The sequence below is a fragment of the Phyllostomus discolor genome, chromosome 1, assembly GCF_004126475.2.
Source record: "Phyllostomus discolor isolate MPI-MPIP mPhyDis1 chromosome 1, mPhyDis1.pri.v3, whole genome shotgun sequence".
Lineage (NCBI taxonomy): Eukaryota > Metazoa > Chordata > Mammalia > Chiroptera > Phyllostomidae > Phyllostomus > Phyllostomus discolor.
Genome location: NC_040903.2, coordinates 217,924,207 through 217,938,292, shown reverse-complemented (window position 1 = coordinate 217,938,292; position 14,086 = coordinate 217,924,207). Strand labels below are relative to the sequence as shown.

At 71.1% G+C, this 14,086-nt stretch overlaps 1 protein-coding gene across 1 annotated transcript; it reads right to left on the bottom strand.

Annotated features, from left to right (window-relative positions):
* INF2 (inverted formin 2) lies at window positions 1-13,419 on the bottom strand. The gene is given in 25 exon segments (XM_036014240.1): window positions 1-245; window positions 2,581-2,955; window positions 2,958-3,063; window positions 3,066-3,193; window positions 3,675-3,809; window positions 3,986-4,088; window positions 4,160-4,324; window positions 4,634-4,754; window positions 5,298-5,368; window positions 5,626-5,733; window positions 5,820-5,890; window positions 6,463-6,563; window positions 6,936-7,021; window positions 7,182-7,284; window positions 7,862-7,923; window positions 8,014-8,043; window positions 8,045-8,160; window positions 8,557-8,713; window positions 8,715-9,427; window positions 9,583-9,724; window positions 10,245-10,386; window positions 11,183-11,216; window positions 11,659-11,818; window positions 11,906-12,021; window positions 12,974-13,419. Coding segments are annotated over 25 exon segments (3,765 nt in total). The 5' UTR covers window positions 13,365-13,419; the 3' UTR covers window positions 1-216.
* Between the last annotated feature and the right edge of the window lie 667 nt (window positions 13,420-14,086).

Genomic DNA, 14,086 nt, shown 5'->3' with positions numbered 1-14,086 from the left:
TGCAGGCCGTGCCGGAGGGTGCTGGTGGGCTGCCAGGGGCTGGCTGGGCTCCCGGCCTCGACGCCCCCGGCGTGCTCAGGGAGGCCCAAGTCCCTGGCTGGGTAAGGCACGGAGTCCGGGGCTCCCGGGGCCCGGTCCCAGCTGGGGCCTGGACGCTCCTCTGCCCAGCGGCACGTCCAGGGCCAGCGGCTGCGCGGAGGCCGCCGTGTGCGTCTGTCACTGGGCTTTGGGCTTGGGCCTGAGGCCTGTGGGGGGACAGAAGGGACGGTTAGGGGGGGCCTCGCTGGGCGCAGCCCACGTCCGGGTCCCGAGGCCCCAGCGGTCTTGCCGCCACCGGCCGGGGCTGAGCCCTGTGCCCTGCGGCCACTCTGACCCAGGCCCTTCCCGGTGGGTGCTGCTCGGTGGGGTGGGTCTGGCCGGAGGTGGGTGGGGCCCTGCGTCTCCCCCTGCGTCTCAGCCCCAGGCTCCATTCTGCCTGAGCTCACCCATCCCCACTGTCTCCTCCTCTCCCTGAGGCTCCACCAGTCACTTCTGCACGGGCCCTCGGGCCAGCCTCCTGCCCGAGCTCCTCCAGCAAGGACCGAGGACCCCTGGGCCCTGGCCCTGCACGCCTCCCTAGCTGGCCCTGCAGGCTCCTGCCCACCCAACGCCCTCACTTCCCGTTCCCCCCGTGCTCCACCCCACGGCCATCGCGGGGCTGGGTGCTGTCCCTGGGGGCTCGGCAGCCTCTGGGTTGAGAGCCACCGCTCGAACCAGAACCAGAGGGACAGGACTCCCCGACCGTGGGCGCCCGTGGGTGCTGCAGAGCGCCAGGAGAAATGGCCGGGGCAGGTGGGGGGGGATGGCAGGGGGAGGGGCCAGAGGTGGCGGCACAGGCCTGGCAGCATCACCGTGGACAACGGGACGGGTCACTCGAGACTCCGAGTGACCGCGGGGAGAAGGGGAGTCAGTGCTCCCCCGGCCCCGTGGGCCGCCAGCCGGCGGCCCCGCCAGGCTGTGTGCTCACTGGCCGGCGGGCACTGGGCCGCAGGGGTCGTGACATCGCCACCTCCCCTGGATCGGCGTCACCCTCACTAAGCAAGGGACAGACGCCCCCAAGCCTGTCCCGCGAGGCTCTGCGCCTGGAAGTCCCGCCCCAGGGACAGGGGCCGGGAGGGGGACCAGTCACACCCAGAGCGAAGGTGTCTTCCACGGTCTGCCGGCCTGACAGGAGCTGCCGGACAGACCAGCAACCGTGTGGGTGAGGCGTGGCCAGCACACCTGGCTGCAGGGGGCTGTCACTGCCCAGCTGTCCCGGGGACAGCGGCTGTGGGCTCAGAAGGAGACTCAGGGCCCAAGTGCCCTGTGGTGCAGAAGTCACGGATGCCGAGGGGACAGGCACCGGGTATAACCAGCACCTGGCGAGTGCCTGGTCCCAGGGCAAAGGGCGGGGGCTCCCTGCGCTGGGCCCCCCCGACTCGGCGCAGGCAGGGTCACAGGAGGGACCCCGCCTGTCTGCACGGTGGCATCTGCGACCTGCCCGGTCGTGTCCGAGACCCTGTCTGCCCTGCCCTCGGACGAGGGTCCCAGGAGACGCCTGTGTCCCGGCTTGCCGTCCTCAGGGCCTGGTCAGGGTGAGGGGGCACCACCCGCTCACCCCTGGCCGCCTATCCTCGGGACCGGTCATCCCTGCCCCCCACTGTCTCCCTGGGGAAATGAGTGGCCAACACTGGGGCCAGAGGAGGGCTGGGGCTGTGGCCTGTGGACAGACCCAGAGTGAAGGCGTCACCCGGGGGCCGCGAGGCGTGGGGTCTGGGAAGCCCAGGGTTATGGACAAGGCAACCCCGGCCCGTCCTGCCGGGCCCACCTGCCCCCACCCCAGGCCCAGGAGCCCTGGCCCCGGAGGACGGCTAAGTCAGCAGGCAGCTCCGAGGTCGCACCTGCCACGGCCTGAGGCAACGCCAGCTAAGCAAGGCACGGCCCCTGCCCTCCCCGAGCGGGGGCGGAGGGGGCTATGGGGCCGGGCGAGCCCCCCCGACAAGCGGCACGGGAGGGCTGCAGGGTAGCCGGGTTAGTGTCCGGGAGGGCCTGGCGGGCCGCCGCCACCAGCTATCGCCATCGCCACCGCTGTTAGTGCAGAGTGCCAGGCCGCTACCTACCTTACTGGACCACACAGAACCTTTTAGTTTTACTATCGCCAGACTCGGGGGCAAGCTCTGCTTCCAGATAAAAGAAACGGGCTCAACCACTCATCGCCCCCGAGGACCCTGGACGCTGCGCCGAGACGCCGTGCGCCCCGCACCCCGCTCCTCCCCTCGCTCCCGCGCTGGGCCCCCTCCCCGGGCAGCGGTGTGGGCGGGAGTTAGTGAGTTAGGGTGCAGCGATGCGGGCCGTGGCCCCCCAGCTGCCCCCTCCGGGCAGCGACGCCGAGACTCCGGGGGCCACCCACTCTCCGGGGAGGGGCCTCACTGGCTGCAGGGAGGGGCCCAGGGCCCCGGCTGGCGTGGGCGAACTGGACCACGAGTCCCGGCCCCGAACCCCGTGGGACTTGCCCACCCAGGTCCTGCTCGTGGGGGCGAGGGTGACGGGGGCCCACGCTACCTTCCGGGATCCGCGACGGGCGCTTCTTCCGCCGCCTGCCCGTGCCCTTCGAGGCCCGGCCCTGGGCCCTGGGGAGGGTGCCGGACCCTGAGGAGTCGGTCACCGAATCCTCAGAGAAGGATCTGTCCAGGGACGTGTCCAATGCGGACTCCGGGGCCGTGTCCTCCGCGTCCCCGTCCCCGCCAGGGCCTGCAGCGGGGAGGCGGGCCCCGCGGCCGTGGGCTGCCGTGTCCTCCGGGCCGTCCCCTGTGCTGTCAGCCTCGGCCTGGCAGATGTCCTGGGGGGCGGTGGGGGCCGCGGGGGGCTTGTCCACGGAGAACTGGAGGGGCTTCAGGGCCTGAGCGTCCCCTAACACCACTGGCCAGGCCCCGGTGGGGGCTGGGGGCCCAGGGCGTGCTCCAGGGGCAGGGAATCGCTGGCGTCGACGTACCAGGACGACCTCCTCTCCTGGGGCCCAGGGCCGACCTCCTCCGGGGGTCCCCAGGGGGCTGCGGGCTGGGGGTGGTGGCGTCCGCGAGGTCCCAGTCCTGGGGCTCCCTGGCCGCCGCAGCAGGTCCAGCGGCGGGGCAGCTGGGGCCCCCCACGGGGCCTCCTGGGGTGGCTCGGGAGGCCCCTGTGGATGGAGAACTTGTGGGTGGGGGGCAGGGTACCCCCAAACCACTCGGATGTACCCTCTCAGGATAAGCCTGAGGGGGGCCTCCCCCCATCTCAGCTTCTACCCGAACACGCCCCACCCCTGGGAGCCTTTCCCGGTGGCCCCCAAGCATGGGATCCCGAGGGCAGGCCCCGCCCTGATGTCCACGGTCTGTCCATGGGGGGTCTGAGCCCCAGGAGTGTCCTTCCATGTTCCCTCCTGCCCGCCCTGGGGGCTGGACAGACGGCTGTCACGCCAGCAGAGCCGTGGCAGCACGCTCATGGCAAGGGGACGCTCTGGCCCTGGCTCATGGCTGTCTCCTCCTGGGGCAGCAGGAGACGTGGGGGGACCCTGGGAGATCAGGGAGGGCTTCCCGGAGGAAGGGAGGTGCTGGGCCGGGAGGATGGCCAGGGGAGGGGCGGTGGAGGGAGACCCGCGAAGAGGCAGGTGACGGCCTCACCAGGTGCCTTGTCCCTCGGGGGGTCTGCGTCCCCGCGGCCCCGGGCCGTCTTCCGCAGCTGGAAGCCCTTCCGGATGTCGGCCAGCAAGGCGTCGATGACGCACACCTCTTCCTGCCTCTGCTCTCCCTTCCTGGCTGGGAAGGCCCAGGACCCTCAGGGGTGAGGCTTGTGGGGTCCCCAGAGCCCAGCCGGTGGGCTGGACAGGTGACCCACAGCAGGGGGCCGCCCTGCACGACTGGGGAGGGAGGGCAGTGGCCACAGCCCAGACGGGCCGCCCCCCAGCCCCGCCCCTGTCCCCGCCGGGCCTCACCAGGCTTCCCGTCCTCGCCCCGCGGCCTCCGAGCCTCCTCCTCCGCCAGCTGCCGCTTCCTCCGCTCCGCCTTGGCCGCCTGCTCCTGCCGGTCCTTGTTCTCCTGCGGGGCAGACACGGAGCCGGTGACCCCGGCCCTCGCCTCGCCCCCCGAGGACTCCGGGCCCCGCCCACCTTCAGGGCGCGGGTGAAGAGGTCCCGGAAGGCCTTCATGGTGCTGAACGTGTCCTCCAGGGACAGCTGCTGGGCGTCCTCGCACAGGTAGTGGGCCAGCTCCAGCCGCTTCTGCTCGATGGCCTGGAACAGCTCCTCCAGCGCCCGGCAGGCCTCGAGGCTGGCCTGCGGGAGTCGGGCGAGGCCGGTCACCGCCCTGAGCGCCCGCGGCGGGCGCCCCCTGCTGGCTGCCACTGGGAGGCAGCCCAGGCTGCGGGGGGCCCCCAGCAGCCCCCTGCCGCAGGGGGTGACAGCCACTGGCACGGCCTGCAGACAGTGGTCCCCGGGTGGGGCCCCTCGTCCTGCCTCTCGCCTCCCCGTCCCCCCCCCCCCCCCCCCGCTCACTGCCTTGTCCGGGCCTGGCAGACACTGGAGGGGCAGCCGCCCTGGAGACCCCGTGCGGCACCAGGAAGAGCCCCCGCCCGCCGCACTCGCCTGCAGGCGCCCGGCGTACTGCTCCTGCACCTCAGCGCAGGAGGACGACACCTTCCGCTCCATCTCCAGGAGCTTCTTCAGGTTGCTGCCGGCCTCCGAGTGGAGGATCTCGAGGTTGATCCTGCAAAGCCGGGTGGGGGCAGGCGACAGCTGTGGGCGCCAGGGTGGGGGTTGGCCCTTGCCCGGCTCACCCACAGGGAGGTGGCCAGAGGCTCATAGGGCCTTGGGGCTGCCCCAGGCGGGTGCCGGGCCTGCAGGGTTTGGGCTGGAGAAGCTTCCGTGGCAACAGACCTGGGAGGGCCGCCCTCCCAGGCTGTGTGGCCCGTGGGTGTGGTCCCCGTTCCTGGGCCCCAGGGCCGCGTCTGGGTGATGGCGGGGGCACAGCCTTGCTCACGGTCAGACTTCGACGACCAGCCCTCCCCCATGGGTGCAGCCGGGAAACTCCCTGCCCTGCCCGGGCCTGTCTCCTCCTCCGAGTCACGCGGGGACAGGCCAGCCGCAGAGGACACGAGGTCCCGTCCCAAGGGGAACGCCAGCACCCCACTGGGCAGCAGTTCCTGGGGGGCCCGGGGTTGCGCTGCAGCCGTCGAGACCCAGCCTGGCCCGGCCGCCTGAGGAGGGGGGCCCTGGCTCCAGCGGGCGGTGCGGGGCAGCAGGCACCTACCCCGCTGCCTGGGCGGGCGGCTCCAGGTCCCGGGGCAGCTGCAGCAGGTCCGGGTGGCTCTTCTCCACCTCCTGCAACCGCACGTGTCCAGGGGGACGGCTGTGGTCACCGCCCCCGCCTGCTGCCCACCCCAGCCCCTGGCAGCTAAGGGTCGCACCCCTGGGAAAGGCCCGGCACTCTGGGCCTCCCACCCTCCTCCTGGGCCTGGATGGGAGCCGGAGGCAGGGGCAGGGGAGACGGGGGCCTGAATGGGGGCGCCTGAGGGGCCGGGGGCAGAGTGGGGCGTGGACGCCGTCCTGAGGGCCGCCCAGGTGCCGCCCGCCCGCACCTCCAGCACGTGGTGCAGCAGGGTCACGCGGCTCTGCTGGGACTTGGTCTCCGTGAGCTTCAGCAGCGTGCTGATCTTGAAGCCGTCGGCGTTCCCCGTGTGACTGCCCTGGTGGGGGGGGACGAGGGGCAGGCCTGAGTCTCCTGGGCCGCTGGGAGGGGAGGGTGGGGGGCGGGGCAGGTGCAGCCACTCACGTAGTTGAGGAAGTTCCCGATTCTCAGGATCAGCTGGCAGAAGACGGGCAGCCGGCGGCTGGAGAGCAGGCCTGTGGGGAGCGGGGGGTGGGGGGACGGCTCAGGGCGTGGCACGGCGGGCGGGCGGCTGGGGCGCCCCCGAGAGGTGCCGGAGCTCTGGGGCAGGTCCCCACGTCAGCCAGCGCTCACTGAACCCCCAAACCCACGGCTTCCCCGGGTCTCGGCTAACTGTCCCGTGGGGCCTCGGGAAGGGTGTGTCCCCGAGACGGGAGTGGACGACCCCTGCTGTGTCACCAGCAGGGACAAGCTGCAGGCACCCTGGTGGCCGGGACCGTCCACGCTCCTGCCACGGCTGCAGCGAGTCCCCGCGGACTCCTCACTCGGGGGAGTGGCATGTGTGCATGCATGTGCGGGGGTGTCTGAGCACACATGTACCTGTGTGCACCTGCATGCACACGCACACACACACACACACACACACACATGTGCCGTGCCTGCCTCACAGCCGGGTGGGGGTCTGGGAGGTGAGGAAGGTCAGCTCCCTGGGCGTGCCTAGGGACGGTCTCGAGGCCGGCGGTCCAGGGGCCGCATGGGCAGCCCCCCCCCCCCCCCGTGCTGACCCCCGGCCCGGGGCCCCACTCACTCTCGCAGGCGGTGAGGGCGAGCTGGGCCTTGGGCCGCACCATGTCCAGCACGACGGCCGTGTGCTCGCACAGCAGCATGCACTCCACCCGCAGCTGGTAGCTGGGCGGCAGAGCGGGTGGTCAGGGCTGGGCCAGGGCGCTGGGGCCTGGGGGCCCATCCGCACAGGACGGGGAGTCCCACAGCAGACCCACCGGGGCTAGGATGCCCGGTCACCTCCCTGGGGGCACCCCTCCCTCCCAGGATGGTGGGGTCCTGGGCTCGGGTCTCTCAGAGAGGCCACAAGGGCCCTGCCCACTGTCCAGCGCCCATGCCACAGGCCCGCAGATCCCTGTGAGGGGCCCCTTGGCTGAGGGTACATGAGTGGGGGGGACACAGAGCCGGGAGTGGTCACATGTCCCACCCCACCCTCAGGTCTGGGCCCCACTCCCACCCACCCTGTTCTTCCCCTCCCCTGCAAGCGGCCGAGCTCACCAGGGGACGCCCAGCAGCAGCAGGTAGAACTGGTCGGCACTGGCCAGCTTGGCTTGGCCCTCCGTGAAGGAGCGCAGGTTTTCAATCTGCAGGAAGGAGGCCCTCCCGTGGGATCCCCGTTCCCGCCCCTCCCTCGTGGGAGCCCCCCCAGGGCTGCCGGCTCTCCTCCCCGCCCCCTGCCTCCCCCCGCCAGGGCTGCCGGCTCTCGTCCCCACCCCTCCCCCCCCAGGGCTGCTGGCCGCTGACCTCGTGCTTCTCGGGCAGGAGCTTGAGGAGCTGCTTGAGCACCTCCACGTCGAACCTGCTGGTGTCCCCCGCACGGATCATCGCGGTGACCTCCTCGTTGGGGCTGGAGGGGTGACGGGACAGGCAGGCGTGGGGCAGGGGTGGCGGGACCCTGCCACAGAGGTGGGGACCGCCCCTGGGCCATGACCTCCGCTGGCCCCACCAGGGGCTCCTCTCACACCCGCGGGAAGGGGAGCCGCCCGCCGGGTCACACGGGTCACACGGCAGTGAGGCTGGGGTGCGGGAGCCTGTGCCCCAGCGCCAGAGCGCCCTCTGCCTCCCCCTGGGGGCTGCTCAGGACACAGGCGGGGGGGCTTGGCAGCGCCAGCGGGCGGTCCCTGCAGGGAGACCCGGGGCCTGGGAGGCAGGGCCGGGTCCTCACGCTGGCTTGGCCACCGCCTGTCTGTGGCCATAGGGGCGTCCCAGCTACTCACTGGGTCTGTTTCCCCAGGGAGCCTGGACGGGGTGTCTCCAGCGCCCCCAGCTGGGACAGCTGGGGCTATTACCCAACGGTCTCTAGCCTGAGGCGGGGTGTGCACTTCCCAGGGGCGGCCTGCAGAGGGCACTCCTGAGCCCAAGATGAACAGCTCAGGGAGGCGGGGCCTGTGGACACGGGGGAGGGGCTCGGGCCTGGAGCTCACCACTTGAACTGCTTCAGGAAGATGTTGAGGTTCAGGCTCTTCTTGGAGTCCAGGAAGGTGATCTGGAAAGCACTCGGCCGTCAGCTGCTCCCCGGAGGGCCACACGGGGGCGGGGGGCAGCCCCGTAGCCCAAGCCCCGGCCCTGGCCCCACCTCCTTGGGCTCCTTCCTGACTGGGGCGGCCACCTGGCTCCTTGGGCTTGGCCACGGGGAAGCAGAAGAGCTGCTCGATGCTGGAGAAGTCGGGCTCCACCACCTCGGCCTCCGGGCTGCTCAGCGAGGCCCACATGGAGCTGTGCTCTGCAGGGGGGGCAGCAAGCTCAAGCCTCCCGGCCACACACCTGTCCAGGCTGGTGGCAGCCTGACTGACCTCTGGTGGCCTCGACTGTGGCCGTCTCTGGACACAGCACCCTAGCCCCCAGGGGTCTGGGCAGGAGACACACACCAGCCTCTGGGGTGTGTGGGAGCAAAGGGTCCTCACAGGCAACCTGTGCCCACAGGTGCCCTGTGCCCTGTGCCTGCCTCAGACCACACAGGGGCTGAGCCCGGAGCAGGGGTAGGCCTCCCTGGCCCAGGGTGCCTCAGGTGCAGCCCAGGTGCTGCAGGCAGCAGCTGCCACTCTCCCCAGCAGAGCCCAGCAGCCCCCAGAGGAAGCAGCCCCAGAGGGAAGCCGCCTGGGGGGATGGGGCTCCTCACCTTGGACCACGTGGGACGGCAGCTTCTGCCAGTTCAGCTTCTTCATGCGAAGGGTGGGTGGGTTCACCTGCCGGTGGCTGGGGACCCAGGCGGAGCCCAGGCGGTGGCCCACTTGGGCCACGATAATCTCCTCACCACCCACTGCAGGGGGCCCCGAGGATGCCTGGCAGGCCCGGGGGTGGTGGGGGAGCAGGGGGCAGGGTCCCACAAGACCCAGGCAATGGGGGTGGCGGAGGGGGTGCAGGGAACGAGGACCCCAGGCCTGGCAGGGGAGGGGGTGGGGGGATAGAGGTCCCTGGGCCTGGCAGGGGAGGGGGTGGAGGTATTGAGGTCCCTGGGCCTGGCAGGGGAGGGGGTGGAGGTATTGAGGTCCCTGGGCCTGGCAGGGGAGGGGTGAGGGTGGGGGTATTGAGGTCCCCTGAGCCTGGCAGGGGAGGGGGTGGAGGTATTGAGGTCCCTGGGCCTGGCAGGGGAGGGGGTGGAGGGGGTGGGGGTATTGAGGCCCCTGAGCCTGGCAGGGGTGGGGGCGGAGGGGGTGGAGGCGGGGGAGGGGGTGCAGTGGGGGAGCCGGGGAGGCCAGCCGTAGGCAGGGGTGGGCCGGGTGCCTGCTCTCCCAGGGCTGTCGGCTGTGGAGCAGCCCCACTGCTCCAACTCTGGCCGCTGACAACATGCAGGGGGGCGGGGGTGGCCACCAGCCTCTGGCCCTTCAGTTCTGCCTCTGGGCTGCCCGTGTTTGGGGGGGCGCCGCCACCCTGACTCTGGCCTAGGTCGGCCTGGACGGCTTTGTGAACTTTGTCCAGGGAGCTTGGGCGGGGCCGGCCCTTGATGGACACGAGCCGCTGAACCACCTCCTCCAGGGTGCACTCCTGGGCTGTGGGGAGGGTGGCTGGGGTCAGAGCATGGCCGCCTGGCTCTGGCAGGGAGCAAGTTAGGGGCTGAGGAAGGGCACTCATCCCCACGTCCCGAGAGCCCAGGGTGTGCCGGCCAGGCTGGGCCGTGGAGGTGGCGGGGGGCAGGACCACTCACCGTCGCTGGCCAGGAGCACGGCCCGGTTCACCAGGCTCTCCAGGGCCTCCCAGAGCAGCTGGCTGGAGCGCAGGCTGGGCTCCAGGTGCAGGAGGCCCTGCAGCACAGACAGCAGCTGGGCGGACACCGGGGAGCGGCTGACCTGGGCAGGGACGGGGGTGAGGTCAGGGGCCAGCCCACAGCCCCTCTGCACCCCCTGGGGCCCCAGTGACGAGCCCATGTCGAGGTTCCCCGGGGGCGGGTGATACTCGGGGCTGACAGGCCCGAGGGCTGGGGGCCGCCCGTGCATTGTGGGATGTTTCACAGTGTCCCTGTCCACTGTGACAACCTACAGGTCTCCAGGTGTTTCTGGGAGCCCCCTGGGGCACCTGCCCTGGTCCGAGAACCACTGGGCTCAGGGGAGAACGGGCTGTCCCAGCCAGCGAGGCCACAGCTCGGCTCCTGGCCTCCCGTTGGTTCTGAAGGCCCCTCAGGCCACTGGAGAGTGGCCAGCCTTCTGGGGCCCAGCACAGCCCAGCCACCTTGGGCAGTCCTGGCCTTGGGACCGTGCCCTCCTCCAAGTCCTGTGGTCCTGGGGCTGCCCACTCCCGGCCCTGTCCCGTCCAGCCTTGACCCCGGGCGGCTCCCTGCGTGGGCTTCAGACCCGGCCCCCGCCGGCCCACCTTGTGGAACAGGGAGGCAAAGACCTCCTGGTGGCTGCTCATGTCGACGCCGCCGCAGACCTGCAGCAGCTCCTCCTCGTCCTCGGCCCTGGCCTCCTCGAAGGCCTCCAGCTGGATGAGCAGGTCTGCGTCCTCCAGGTCCCTGCGGTGGGAGGGGCGGGGGTGGCTGAGCCCGGAACCCCCCGCGGGCCTCCCCTACCCTAGACGGATGCACAGCCCTGGGCAGGGCCCGCGGCCGGCACGAGGCCACGGCAGCCAAGGGACAGCCGAGGTCGGTGGGGCTGGCCTTTCTGGTCCAGGAGCAGAGGCTCACAGGATGAGGGCTGGAAAGGGGGCACCCAGAGCACACCGCAGGAGCAAAGGGTCCCCATGGGGGGCGGGGCTTCTGCCAGGGCAGTGGGAGCGTGAGTGTTCACTGGGTCCAGGACCTGTCAGTCAGCTCAGCTTGACCAATGAGCTACGCTCTCAGCGGCCGGGTGGCCCTTCTCAGCAGCCCAAAAACCTTGGCCCAGGGCAGCTCAGCGCCAGCTTCACCCCTTCCTCCTGGGGTCCCCCTGCCCTAAGCTGACACTCTGGAGGGTGGTCCTGATGGGGCTTCGAATGGGGGCCCTCTGCTATGTGGGTTCCCACGTATCCACTTACACTTGAATTTCAGATAAGCGCGGAAGGATTTTTTGGGTAAGTGCGCCCCAGACAGGGAGCACTCACACCGCCACAACTCGGTGTGTCTGCAAATCGGCTTAACTGTGTGCCTCTGCGCCTGGCAACCCCAGTTTTGGGGGCAGCTGCCAAGCCCCGGGGTGGGTTCCGCACAGCAGCCTTTCCAGCAGGGGTGGGGGTGGCTGGGTTCAGGCGGGGACCCGGGGAGCCCTGTCCCTCTGGAGGCGCTGCCTGGGACCCCGGGAGGAGGGGGGAGCCACGGGGGGGGCGGGACGCACCGGAGCCGAGTCAGCACGTCCAGCAGCTGCAGCCCTGGGGAGGAAGACGCGGGGTCAGCCTCCTGGGGACGCTCCGCCAGCCCCGCCCTCCCGTCACCAGGACCTTCTGGTGCCGCCCCCTGGGCTCCCTCCCGACACCCAGCCCGAGGACTGGAGGGACTCCGCCACTCCCGCGGGACAGCCCAGACACGCGGCTCAGAGGGACTCGTCTCGTTGGGCAGAGGTGCCCGTCAAACGCTTGCCGTCGTCCCTGGAGGGAGGGGCTGAGACTGGGGCCAGGACCCTGCCTCGGCCTGGGAGCCTCCAGGGCCAACGTCCGGGGTCCTGCAGGCCCTGTCCACAGAAGGACGCAGGCGGAGGTGGGAGGCTTCTAAGGCCTGGGACGGAGCCTTCTTGTGGGGCCCGGGGGTGGTCAGGGGGCTCGGGAGGGGGGGGCTCAGGCCTCTCCCTGGGGGCGCAGAGCAGGCCGCGCTGACCGATGAACTCGCCGCGCAGCTGCGTGCGGGTCCGCAGGTCCTCAGGGCCCAGGATGATGGCGTTGATGACGCTGAGCAGGGTGACGACGTAGGGCACGTTGTCGCTGTTGGACAGCTCCGTCATGACGACGCTGAAGCGGTACTGCTGGCTGCACACCGTCTGCGGGCGGCAGGGTTCAGCTCCAACCCCGGGCTCCGCCCAGGCCCCGCCCCCACTCCGGCCACGGCCGCGCCCCCCTGCTCTCACCTTGTAGTGGTCCAGGGCGTCCAGGGCCAGGGCGTGGCCTTCGGGTGAGTAGATGCACAGGGCGGCCAGCAGCTCGAACACCTGCTTCTTGACCATCACGTTGGACGTGTCCAGAGCTGCCAGGGGCCGGGGCGAGTCTCAGGAGGGCCCAGGTGTCCAGGCGCTCCCTCAGCCCTCCCCCCACCCGGACCAGCCTCTGCCCAGAACTCCCGCACTTCGGTTGGAAAGGCGGGCAGCGGGCAAGCACTGGGGGTGCACTGCCCCGTCCCGTGGCCCACATCAGGGGCGACCGCCCGGGTGCACGCGCAGACCCCTCTCCCGGACCAGGCAACTGGGGCTGACCCTGAGGTCCGGGAGACCCCAACAGCACAAGTCTTCTCCACACTCAGCACCAACTGCCTCCACCTCATCCCCCGAGCTGGGAGAGTTTCAGGGATGCCCTTTGCCTGTTCCTGCCGCGCGCAAGTCACAAAGGACTCTACAGACCCCGACGGCCAGGCCGGGATGGCAGTGAGACGACCGCCCCCACAGGCTGCCACTGCCACTGCCCACCCCCGAGCCCCGAGCCCCAGGACCTGGGGCACTGCCACGGAGCAGCACAGCCTGGTGGGCAAGGGGCACACCGTGACCTCTGCCCACCCAGGGCCAACTTCTCCCGAGAGTGGAGGACCGACCCTGGGGCTGCCTGGGGACACGTTCTGGAGCGGGAGACAGGGAGCTGGACCTGACGGGGGGCAGGAGCAGGGCACAGGGCGGGCGGGGGGAAGTGCGGACAGGGCCTGGAGGCCCACAACCAGGGAGGGGTGGGGCCCGAACCAGCAAAGGACTGGGTGGAGAAATGGGGCAAGGTCATGGGACAGAGGGGACAGTTGGGTACACCTGGTGGAGGGACCAGAGCTCCAGGTGACCTGGGGGTTCTCAGACTTGGGGCACATGGAAAATGGGTGCCTCCTCCTTCCTCCTGTGCACCCGGGGTTCCCACCACCGCGCACGGCCTGGGGCCTGGCCCCGGGCCGCTCAGGCCTGCCGGACCCGGGCCTCCCGCACTGGGCGGCCTGCGCAGCTCACCCTGGGAAAGCTGGCGCACGTAGGCCTGGTTGCTGAGGATGTACTCCATGCCCTGCTGCGAGTTCATGACGGCGCGCACGCAGCTGACGCAGGTGAGCTGCAGCAGGGCGTCGGCGATGCGGGCCACGCCCCTGCCGGACAGGCGCGCCAGGGCCTCCAGCAGCAGGTCCAGGCCGCTCTGCTCCAGGAACTGCACCATCCAGCCGCCGTCGCTGCTCTCCAGCCTCTTGCGCAGGCCGGAGTAGTTGACCACCGAGGGCATCTGCAGCAGCCGGATGCAGAGCTCGGGGTCGGCGCTCTCCAGGTTGGCCTCCGTGGGGTCGGAGTCCTGCGGCCCCAGCTTCTCCTTCAGCGCGGCCCACTTGCGCTGCGCGCCCTCCTTCACCGACATCTTGCCGAGCTGCGGGGCCAGAGGGGGCAGGGGGTCAGCGGGGCGGCCGTGTCCTCTGCCTCGGCATCCCCTCCTGCCCAGCGGATTCGCAGCGCTTCCTGGGGTCACCCCACGGCACACAGAGCCGGCTCCCTGTGCGGCGCTCCTGGCCCCCATCCCTGACGGCATCACCATAGCAACCGAGGACGCAGCAGCACCACCGCCCTGCTGTACCCCTGAGGACCCCAGGGGGCTACACTGGCAGCAATGCCACCGACCCAGCAGTGACGACGTGACAGCATCCTCTGGGACACTGAGTCCGGGACGCCCCACCTCGGCCGAAGGACACTTCCCCTGCCCAGTGGGTGGGTACAGCGGGTGGGTGGGGTGATCCCGGACCCCCGCACTTTCAGGCTGCCCGAAGCACGTGAGTGTGGGGGGGGGCAGGGGACTGAGCTGAGGGTCACGTCCAATGCCCGCCCCATTCTGGGCAGGACCAGGGCCCCGTGGGGGGCAGCCCTGCCAGGCCCCAGCTTCCGTGGGCCTCACATTGTCCCCCCTCCGTGTGCAGGTGGAGAACGGGGTGCCCCCCAGGCCTTCAGCATGGGAAGGTTTACCCGGATTCTGCTGCAACAGGCGTGACCCCCCCAGAACGTCCCCCAACATGTGCCTGTGTCGTCGCCACAGCCGCCAAGCCCTTCCCCCGGGGCCCTGGGCAGTGACGCCGTCCCCAGCCGCAGCCC